Here is an 11,861-nt window from a genome sequence, read left to right on the forward strand (position 1 = left end):
TGGTTAGCAAAGGAAGAAAGCTATCGAGTTGAGATTGGCAAATTAAAACAACAAGTCGAGAGTCTGAAATTCGAGAACAATGTACAGGTTGCCGCGGATCAAGGTGAAAAGAATAAACTAGCCACAGAAAATGAAGCACTTAGGGCTCAGATCCGACAGTTGAAGATGACCATTGATAAGCAACCCAGTATCCGGTCCGATGAACAATTGGTAAAAAGATTGGAAAGCGAAGTCAGAGAACGGCGAGATGAGTTAGGGAAGTCTGAAAAGGCCATGGCAGAACTTAAGGCCCAGTGGGCGACGAGAACCGAGGAGCGTCGCCAATACTTGAATCAGTTGAAAAGGGACCATGAGAAAATTACTGCCAATTTAAAGAGAAAAGTGGTTTCCCTTGAGGGTAAAACGGTCAGGCAGGCCAGAGACTTCAAAACTGAAAGCGGTCACTGTTACAACTTGTTATCCCAAATGGAGGCAGAAGTGCAACAGCTGCAAGACCAGCACTTGCGAGACTCCCGAGCTTTAAAGACATGCAGTGATCAAATAAGACGCTTGCTCATAGAAAAGAAGAGAACAAAAGACAGGATTAGAGCCATTGCTCATGCTATTGTCAGGAGATGCCGGGTTTGTGAAGACATGACCTGTACCACTTTTATATCAACAGTGATGATCTATGTGAAGCAAACCATGAATGAGTTAGAGCATCTTGAAAGGGATTTGGATCCTAGATCCGCGGCGAGGCCGAACGACGCCCCGCGGACACCTAAGTTTGAAGTACTAGAATACGCATAGTCCGTGTCTGTAAGTGTTTACCATTTCGAGTCAGTCTTTTGTATGTCCGTCACCTCTCTGAGTTAAGAGTGTTTGCAGGTTTAGAGTCTTTGGTTTGATGACAGATTGCATTTGTTAGTTTCTTCCCAAAACAAAAGATGTCAAGTTTGTAAGAATCTGTTCATTAATGAAAGTTGTGCACTTTTATTTTTAATCTTATTTTACGAACTACGCTTGGTCTGATTCGTGCGGGGTCACGATATGTAGGCAATCTCCATAGGATTCGACCATAACCAAAAGGAAAAACAAGCAAATAGAAGGAAAACTGAAAAGAAAGAAAAACGGAAGAGCGGAAAAACAAAGGGGAAGAAAGAAAAAGCGGAAAAACAAGAGAGGGCTAATGCGAAGAGAAGAAAAACAAAACAAGAAGTAAAATGACCGGGATGACGCATGCAATCAAGCAAACGCATAGTAGAAAGGATTAACTGTATAAGTGCATTCATGCCAACGTGTGGTTATTAAATCTATTAAGACTAATCGCTAACAAAGTGGTTGTCTAAAATGTGTGAGTCCAGGCAGGTGGTTAGTTGATTGGCAATTCTGGCAACTCATCCATACAACACCCGGTCGAAAGATCAAGTAAAAATGACAGGGCTGGATTCGGAAATCAGCATCGTAGACCCTTCGAATGAGGTTGAGGTAACAGATGTGGGTGCTATGAAAGAAGAGATGAGGAAATTAAAGGCACAAATGGCTTAAATGCATCGGGCATGGTCGCAGGGACACCCAGCACCACTATATCCTGCCAACCCATCTTACATCCCACCCCTGGCCCAAGCTCAGGAGCCCACCACTCCCTACGCGTCTTCAGCTTTCCCTTATCAGACCCAAGGTTATGGTACTACATCATACGCTCCCCCGGCTCCACCCTCTAAACAGAACCTTCCACCACCCATGGCTCCCGTCTTTATGGCACCGCCCCCAGCTCCATTACATAGATCATCTAGTGAGCCGCTATTCCAAACTCATGACACTCAATATTACCCTCCCGAACCCACCTTTAAAGTACCTGAACCATATACCTACTCTCCCCATTTTGAAATCCCAGGAGAAGTTGAGAAACCGGTTAAGAATGCGGAGCAAGAGGAGGTGATTCGTAAAGTCAAAAGCCTGGAGCAATCCTTCAGGAACATGCATGGCTTAGGAAACCAAGTTAGCGTCGCATACAAAGATTTGTGCCCTTTTCCTGATGTACAGTTGCCTGCGGGATTTAAAATGCCAAAGTTTGACTTGTATGAGGGGAACGGTGATCCAATAGCCCATCTTCGTGGTTTCTGTAGCAAAATGAGAGGTGCCGGGGGAAAGGATGAGTTGTTGATAGCATATTTTGGTCAAAGCCTGAGCGGGTCAGCACTAGAATGATACACGAGGCAAGACCCCGGCCGATGGTATACATGGGATGATTTGGCCCAGGCATTCATTGGCCATTTTCAATATAACCTCGAGATAGTACCCGATCGTCTGTCATTGTTAAAACTGGAAAAGAAGCCTGGAGAAAGTTTTAGAGAATTTGGTTTCCGCTGGAGGGAACAAGCTGCAAGGGTTGACCCTCCCATGAGGGAGAGTGAGATGGTAGATTATTTCTTGCAAACATTGGAACCTACCTATTTCGGTCATCTAGTGACATCTGTCGGAAAGTCGTTTAATGAAGTGGTGAAGATGGGAGCCATGATTGAAGAAGGGTTGAAATCTAACAAAATTTTGAGCTACTCGGCGTTGAAAGCAACCACCCAGGCCATCCAAAGTGGCACTAGTGGTGTGCTAGGGAAAAAGAAGAAAGAAGAAGTTGCTGCAGTTGAAGCTAATGTTTGGTCCAGGCACAATAACCACACACACTACTACAACCAACCCAGACCTCACCACCCAAACTATCAATATACCCCATACGGTTCAACGCAACATTATTATCCACCATCAGAACCACACTTTTCTATTCACCATGCCCAGACCTACACTCAGCCCCCAGTGCACTCACAATGGCGTACACTGAACCCCCAAAACACCCATCCACCCTCACAAAACACCTATCCACCTCCCAGGGCTAACAGACCAGGAACCAACTTCCGCCCAAACCAAGCTTTTAGAAATGGGAAGGCCCCAAACAGAAAAACGTTTACTCCGTTGGGAGAATCTTACACTTCTCTTTTCCACCGATTGAAACAGTTGGGGATGTTGACCCCAGTTGAAACCAAAGCACCAAACCCTCTTCCCAGAAACTTGGACCACTCTGTTAGTTGTGAGTATTGCTCAGGGATGCCGGGGCACGACACTGAAAAGTGTTAGAAATTGAAAAACGCAATCCAAGAGCTCATTGATAATCGCCGTATTGAGGTACATGCTCCAGAGGCCCCAAACATCAATCAAAATCCGTTGCCAGCACATTATGAGGCCAACATGATCGAACTGATACATAAGGGGGCAGAGCCTAAGAAACCTTCGCAGGTGGTGATGATGATTCGTTCTATAGAGACCAAGGAAAAAACGTTGAGTGCAAGGCCAGGGGTTCAGTTAAAAGCAATGAAAGACAAGCCAGTGTCAGTAATAGGGAAAGTACTGTTTGTATCGGAGAAAAAGCAGGAGCCAGTCAAGATAGTGGTACCAGGGTCAGTATCGGCGCCCGTGGTATTTATGAAGTGAGCTTATGTAGAACCGGTTGTCATAAAACCGGTAGTCCAGTTACCCATGGTGGATAGCAAAGCCGTACCGTGGAAATATGACAAGGTAGTGGTGACGTACAAAGGAAAGGAGATTGAGAAAGAGAGTTGTGAAACACAAGGACTAACCCGGTCGGGACGTTGCTTCGCTCCTGAGGAGTTGAGAAAGGCTAAAGGCGCAAAAGACAATCCAGTGCCAGTTAAAAAAGCTGTAACGGAATAAGAGGCAGAAGAGTTTCTAAAAAGGATGAAGGTACAAGATTATTCCATTGTTGAATAACTGAGAAAAACACCCGCCCAAATCTCGCTGTTGTCGTTGTTACTTCACTCTGAGGAGCATTGCCGAGCTTTGATGAAGATATTGAATGAGTCTCATGTGCCTGACAAAATTTCAGTGGACCATTTAGAGACAATTGCCAACAAAATCTTTGAAGTGAACAGGGTAACATTTTCTGATGATAAATTGCCTATGGAAGGCACAGAACATAACAAGGCTCTGTATTTGACGGTCAAATGTGAAGGTTCAATGGTTTCTTGGGCACTAATTGATAACGGGTCGAGTGCTAATATTTGCACATTATCCACATTGAACAAGTTAAAGATTGATGAGGATAGAATCCGCAAGAATAACATCTGTGTTCGGCGGTTCGACGGAGGAGGAACAAACACGGTAGGGGATATCGTACTCGAATTGACTATTGGCCCAGTCGAATTCATGATGGAATTTCAGGTGCTGGATGCTGCAGTATCATATAATCTGTTGTTGGGTCGACCATGGATTCATGCAGCAAAAGCCATGCCCTCCACGCTGCACCAAGTGGTCAAATTTGAGTGGGACTGACAAGAAATTGTGTTACATGGGGAAGACCCCACATGCGCCATGAATGATGCCATTGTGCCCTTTATACAAATCGAAGATGATAAGGGTCCATGGGTGTATAGGATCCTTGACACAGTTTCGGTGAGCAGGGTGCCCGAGGGTAAAAGCGTGCCATGTCCCAGGGTGTCAGCTGCGACCGTCATGGTAGTATCAGAAATGATGAATAACGGGTTCGTTCCCTGGAAGTGTTTGGTGGTTGAACTGCAGGGCATTACTCAGCCCGTGTCCTTGCCCAAAAATGTGGACACCTTCAGGTTAGGGTTCAAACCAACAGCGGCAGATGTCAGAAAGGCCCGTAAGTTGAAGAAGAAAGCTTGGGTGCTCCCTAAACCAATTCCTCGATTGTCCAGGTCCTTCGTCAGGCCGGGTATCAAGAAACAGTCATTGGCAAAAATATCGGGCTCGTTAATTGAGGCGGAAGGTAATTTAGATAAGGTGTTCGAGAAAATATTTGCTGAAGTAAACATGGTTGAGGCCGGGGAAGGGTCAAGCAGAGCAGACATACAGTACATCGGACCACGTGCTAACATCAACAATTGGGAAGCTACTCCTCTTCCAGTTCGGAGGGAGTCGTGGTAGTGGGTTTTGTTTTCCTTTTTGTCACCTGGATTATTCCAGGGTTTGTAATCCAGTTGTTATGTTCCGTCCGTTTGGATGAGTTAAAACCTTGTTGTCTTTACGTTTAATGAAATGCAATTTTCTTCGTCCCTAATTCTCTTTCCATTTTCTTTTCTTTTCTTTGTACAGTTCTTTTTATGCTGATATCAATGACATGACATGCATGAGGAATCTTCGGCCCAGTTTTAAAAGCCAATCTAGTTCAGAAGTAATAATACAAGAGATCGAGTGTGATGATGGGGTGGATTGTAATAATGATGAAGCTTATGAGGAAATTAGTAAAGAATTAAGTCACTTTGAAGAAAAACCCAAACCTAACCTAAATGACACAGAAGCAGTTAATCTAGGGGACCAAGACAATGTACGGGAAACTAAAATAAGTGTTCATTTGGAGCCACAACTCAAGGAGGAGATAATTAAAGTATTGCATGAGTACAAAGACATTTTTGCATGGTCATATGATGATATGCCGGGTCTAAGCACCGATTTGGTGGTTCATAAATTGCCCACCGATCCAACACTCCTCCCTGTCAAGCAGAAGTTGAGAAAGTTCAAAACAGACATAAGTGTGAAAATCAAGGAAGAGATTACCAAGCAGTTTGAGGCAAAAGTCATTCAGGTGACACGATACCCCACCTGGTTAGCTAATGTTGTGCCTGTGCCAAAGAAAGATGGCAAGACCAGGGTGTGCGTCGATTATCGAGACCTTAACAAGGCAAGCCCAAAAGATAATTTCCCATTGCCCAACATCCATATACTGATTGACAATTGTGCCAAACATGATATTGGGTCTTTTGTGGATTGTTATGCGGGTTATCATCAGATTCTAATGGACAAGGAAGATGCGGAAAAGACGGCATTCATCACGCCGTGGGGAACATATTGTTATCGAGTCATGCCCTTTGGTTTAAAAAACGCTGGGGCAACTTATATGAGGGCCATGACAACCATATTCCATGATATGATACATAAGGAAATCGAGGTATACGTGGATGATGTGATCGTGAAGTCTAGACAGCAATCCGACCATGTCAGGGATTTGAGAAAAAATTTTCAAAGGCTTCGCAGGTATAATCTTAAGCTCAATCATGCGAAATGTGCTTTCGGGGTGCCATCGGGGAAGTTGTTGGGATTTGTAGTCAGCCGAAGGGGTATTGAATTAGACCCGTCAAAGATCAAAGCTATTCAGGAGTTGCCACCTCCAAAAAACAAAACCGAGGTGATGAGTTTGTTGGGACGATTGAATTATATCAGCAGATTCATTGCTCAGCTCACGGCAACGTGTGAGCCAATTTTCAAGTTACTGAAAAAAGATGTCGCGGTCAAATGGACTGAAGAATGTCAGGAGACTTTTGATAAGATAAAGGAGTATTTGTCAAACCCACCTGTGTTGGTCCCGCCAGAACCAGAGAGACCTTTGATTTTATATCTGACAATTGTGGACAGTTCCTTCGGGTGTGTACTGGGACAGCATGATGTTACGGGCAGAAAGGAGCAGACTATCTACTATCTCAGTAAGAAGTTCACATCTTACGAGGTCAAGTATACGCATCTGGAAAGGACATGTTGTGCCCTAAATTGGGTAGCACAGAAATTGAAACATTATTTGTCATCCTACACCACTTACCTTATATCTCGCCTGGACCCGCTGAAGTATATTTTTCAGAAACCCATGCCCACAGGAAGGCTTGCAAAATGGTAGATCTTACTTACACAATTCGACATTGTTTATGTGACACGAACTGCCATGAAAGCACATGCATTAGCCGATCACTTAGCGGAGAACCCCATTGATGAAGATTATGAGCCTTTGAAAACCTATTTCCCTGACGAAGAAGTGATGCACATTGATGAATTAGAACAAGCCGAGAAGTCTGGATGGAAACTTTTCTTTGATGGGGCTGCAAATATGAAGGGCGTGGGGATAGGAGCAGTACATATTTCAGAAACAGGTCAGCATTACCCCGTTACAGCTCGACTTCGTTTCTACTGTACAAATAACATGGCAGAATACGAGGCGTGTATATTGGGATTGAGATTAGCGGTGGATATGGGTGTACGGGAAGTCTTGGTCATGGGTGACTCGGACCTACTAGTACACCAGATTCAAGGAGAGTGGGAAACACGGGACTTGAAACTTATACCGTATCGGCAGTGCCTGCATGAGCTTTGCCAGTGTTTTCAGGCCATAGAATTCAGGCTTATTCCAAGGGTTCATAATGAGGTTGCTGACGCTTTGGCTACTTTGGCGTCAATGTTGCACCATCAAGATAAGGCTTACGTTGATCCGTTGCAGATTCAGGTCCGCGATCAGCATGCTTACTGTAATGTGATAGAAGAGGAAATCGACGGAGAGCCGTGGTTCCATGACATCAAAGAGTACATCAAAGCAGGAACATATCCAACACAGGCCACCGGCGATCAGAAAAGAACAATTCGACGGTTGGCGAGTGGGTTCTTCTTTAGTGGAGGGGTAGTGTACAAAAGAACACCAGATCTCGGGTTGTTGAGATGTATAGATGCACAGCAGGCCACAACTATCATGACTGAGGTGCATTCCGGATTTTGTGGACCACATATGAGTGGGTATGTTCTAGCAAAAAAGATTCTCCGAGCAGGTTATTATTGGCTCACGATGGAGCGGGGCTGTATTAGTTTTGTGTGCAAGTGTCATCAATGCCAAGTGCATGGATATTTGATTCATTCTCCGCCGTCAGAGTTACATACGATGACCGCACCATGGCCTTTTGTGGCATGGGGCATGGATGTCATTGGGCCAATTGACCCAGCAACATCAAATGGGCACAGGTTTATCTTGGTAGCTATAGATTATTTCACCAAATGGGTGGAAGCTAAGACATTCAAGTCTGTGACCAAGAAGGCTGTAGTTGATTTTGTGCATACAAATATCATTTGTTGATTTGGGATTCCAAAGGTAATCATCACAGATAATGGGGCTAATCTTAATAGTCATCTGATGAAAGAGACATGCGAGCAGTTTAAGATTACTCACAGACATTCGACTCCGTACCGTCCCAAGGCAAATGGTGCGGTTGAAGCGGCCAATAAGAATATAAAGAAAATACTCCGGAAGATGGTTGAAGGATCCAGACAATGGCATGAGAAATTGCCTTTTGCATTGTTAGGATATCGCACCACCGTGCGTACTTCAGTAGGGGTGACTCCTTACTCATTGGTATACGGTACCGAGACAGTAATACCCGCAGAAGTAGAAATCCCATCTTTGCGAATCATTGCAGAGGCTGAGATCGATGATGATGAATGGGTGAAAAGCCGTCTTGAGCAGTTGAGTTTGATCGACGAGAAAAGATTAGCATCAGTGTATCACGGCCAACTGTACCACCGAAGAATGGCAAGAGCATACAACAAGAAAGTACGTCCAAGGAAATTTGAAGTCGGGCAATTAGTACTGAGGCGGATCTTGCCTCATTGGGCTGAAGCAAAAGGAAAATTCGCCCCAAACTGGCAGGGACCATTTGTAGTAACCAGAGTGTTGTCTAATGGAGCATTGTATCTGACTGATGTAGAAGGAAAATGTGTAGAAATGGCCATTAATTCCGACGCGGTCAAGAGATATTATGTATGATTTCCTTATTTTCTGAATATATTTGTTTGTATTTGGCGTGTCTTAAAGATTGAAATGATGAAGGCATTTTGTCCTGCTATCCAAACACTCTTATCCTTTGTTATCCCCTTCGAGCTTTACTTATTTTTCATACCCCTCTTTCGAAATCAACGGCACTATCAAGGAACACAGGTGCCGAACATAAAGGAAAAAGCGAAAAACAAAAGGAAGAGAAAGAAGAGAAAACAAAAAAAAAGAAAGAAAAAGGAAAAAGAGATAAACAAAAGGAAGAGAAAGAAGAGAAAACAAAAGAAAAGAAAGAAAAGGAAAGAAAGGAAATCACAACAACAAAAGTTAAATACAATGAAATACGTTTGACTTGATCCTGAAAGGGTACGTAGGCAGCCTTACTCTGAGGCTCAGTCATATCAAATAAAAATCCTAAAATCCCCAAGCAAGAAACTGGGGCAGAATTTGGATTCCGAAAGTTGTAATTTGAACCCAGTTGAATTGTTTTGAGCCTTTCATACCTTTCTTTCTAACCCAATCCAAAAGCCTACATTACGGTCCAAGAAAGACCTTCTGATCAATTTTTGATAAATGCCAAATCGAGCAGGTAGCAGTAATTCGTGACAACGGCCACACTTTGGTTCAAGCAAGAAAGAACGAAAATAAATGAGATAGTCTTATCAGTGAAAACCCTCACGGGCACCGTAAGGCGACGGGAGCTGAGAGAAAAATAAACGAGAGAGTCTTATGGGTGAAAACCCTCCCGGGCATCTTGAGGAGAAAGTGAGTCAGAAGACAGTTAAAAGGCAAAAGGTTGCTGGTTGAAGAATGTTTCGAGGTACTGCACGAAAACTAGGGAAAGGTCTGGGTAGTTTAAACAATTGACGGAAGTTCTGGGCAACAAAGTATGGCAATTGAAAAGTTGGTTATTTGGACAGATTGGGCCGATTAATCCAAAATGCATGTCATGACCATGGGTACCAGCTGTCTCGCTCAGATAAGTTTCTTTTCTTTCTCTTCCTAAAAACAGTCATCTGGTTTTGGATTCTTCTTATCCTTAATTCAAAAATCGTTGCATTTCATTTTCTACTGAGGGTCTTCATTTAGCATAGATACTCCAGTACTAGTTTGGGCCAAAGCGGGCAGAAGAGACTTCAAAGCACACTACCTTCTTCCGGAATTGTAAAGCACAACGTGGTCAGAGCATACCAAAAACAACATGGTGTAAATGGAATAGGGGAAGTCGCCGGAAGTTGCATTGGCAGAATATTTGGGAAACGTTATGGGAAACGTGAAGGTTCAGGCAAAAGGGTCAGAAAGATGAGGCAACAATATGGGTATAAAAGCATTCAGGTGGTCAGAAATCGGGGAATTAACGGATGTCTTATCGGGGAAACGATTGGGAAATATCGTGGGAAAGGCAAAGCTCAAACAAAAGGTCAGAAAAGTAAAACAACAGCAGGGGTGTAAAACACTTAGGTCGCTGGATGTCGGGAAATTTGAAAGTTGGTTAGAAAGTCAAGCGGTTCAGAAACAGCATGTGGAAGTCAGTCAACACAAAGCATTGCAGGGGAAGGATTTTTCAGAAAAATTGCCATCAACCAACCACCATTTTAAACTAACGAAATTTTCTTTGATTGTAACAGGGGCAGAAAGTCAGTTATTGAAAAGGGAATGGCAAAGTGCGGTTTGATTGAATACAAGATAATCTTGAAGTGCATAAGGAAATGATAGAGACAAGTCTTTTGAAATTTAACAATCAGGATGTTCGCCTGGAGAATAGAGACATATTTTTCAAGTTTTTAAAATCAGGATGTCCGCCTGGAGAATAGAGACATATTTTTCAAGTTTTTAAAATCAGGATGTCCGCCTGGAGAACAGAGACATACTTTTCAAGTTTGGTAATCAGGAGTCCGCCTGGAAAACAGAGACATACATTTTAATTCTAGCAATCAGGAGTCCGCCTGAAGAACAGAGACATACAAGTTACATTTGGAAGTCAGGAGTCCGCCTGAAGAACAGAGACACGTATTTTGAATTTCAAGTAATCAGGAGTCCGCCTGGAAAACAGAGACATACATTTTAATTCTAGCAATCAGGAGTCCGCCTGAAGAACAGAGACATACAAGTTACATTTGGGAGTCAGGAGTCCGCCTGAAGAACAGAGACACGTATTTTGAATTTCAAGTAATCAGGAGTCCGCCTGGAAAACAGAGACATACCTTTTAATTCTAGCAATCAGGAGTCCGCCTGAAGAACAGAGACATACAAGTTACATTTGGAAGTCAGGAGTCCGCCTGAAGAACAGAGACACGTATTTTGAATTTCAAATAATCAGGATGCCCGCCTGGAAAATGGAGGTGTTAGATATTTTAAGTTCGGCAGTCAGAAGCCCGCCTGAATAACAGAGGAATACATTCAAGATCGAGTTTATTTAAATTCCGTAGTAGGGAGAAAGGGAATAACGTCTCAGCCAACCAGGGCATAACAACATGTATTTTTATCGAGAAAGAACAAGGCTACAAGGAAGTGCAAGAGCAAGTGTGAAGAATTTAGATAGGATTTTTATAATTTATAGAGCATAGTTAGTATAGCTTCTTTTACCTTTGGCACGATGTAACAAGGGAGGTCAGCAGCAGTAACAGCAACAAGCACAGCGCAATCACAGTTCCTGGTAGTCCCAGCTACCAGACACTCACTGACCTGATTCCTGTTTAGCCCAGGATATGTAGGCAACCTTTGAAGCAGGATGCGGTCAAACTTTTCAAAAATGCTTCGCACGGAATTTTTCGAATGGGCAAAAATCGCTTGTATTTACTCACTTGTCTTTGCCCGAAAACCTTTCGCGTTTCCGAGCAAAGAGGGACAGCTGTGAGCATGTGATTTTTGCCCTATATATGAATAATTCCCAAAATCCCAAACAAAATAATTTGCCTTGATTTTTACAATTTTTGTGCATCTTAGCGTCATTTTCTGATAATTGTTGCATTTTATTTGCGCATGTTAATTTTTATAAAATACAAAAAATATGCATTTTGGCATTTAGGCTTTAGTGTTACATTTTTAGTATCCATTAAGGTTTAAATTGTTTAGAACAAAACATGAAAATCACAAAAAATTTCACTTTTGCATTTGTCATAAAATAGTTTTTTTTACTTGTTTAAAACATATTTTTAGGAATTAATTAATCTTTGTTTTGAAATAATTAGGATTTTATGTAGGTTTTACATCTTTATAAAAATTAGAAAAATTAGAAAATTGTAACAATGAGAAAAAGAAAACAAAA

At 42.7% G+C, this 11,861-nt stretch overlaps 1 protein-coding gene across 1 annotated transcript; it reads left to right on the plus strand.

Annotated features, from left to right (window-relative positions):
• The first annotated feature begins 3,279 nt into the window (after positions 1-3,279).
• On the plus strand, positions 3,280-4,323 carry LOC138877351 (uncharacterized). The gene is made up of 2 exons (XM_070156955.1): positions 3,280-3,431; positions 3,924-4,323. The coding sequence occupies exons 1-2, from the start codon at positions 3,280-3,282 to the stop codon at positions 4,321-4,323; spliced, it is 552 nt and encodes a 183-aa protein (XP_070013056.1).
• Positions 4,324-11,861: the final 7,538 nt, after the last annotated feature.

This window comes from Nicotiana sylvestris, chromosome 1 (genome assembly GCF_000393655.2).
Source record: "Nicotiana sylvestris chromosome 1, ASM39365v2, whole genome shotgun sequence".
Lineage (NCBI taxonomy): Eukaryota > Viridiplantae > Streptophyta > Magnoliopsida > Solanales > Solanaceae > Nicotiana > Nicotiana sylvestris.

Bases quoted from the DNA above. Each gene is read 5' to 3' on its own strand.
- LOC138877351 (XM_070156955.1), top strand. From the start codon at position 3,280: ATGATTCGTTCTATAGAGACCAAGGAAAAAACGTTGAGTGCAAGGCCA. The intron at 3,432-3,923 runs GTCAGTATCGGC...TGAAGTGAACAG, and splicing joins GTCAAGATAGTGGTACCAGG to GGTAACATTTTCTGATGATA.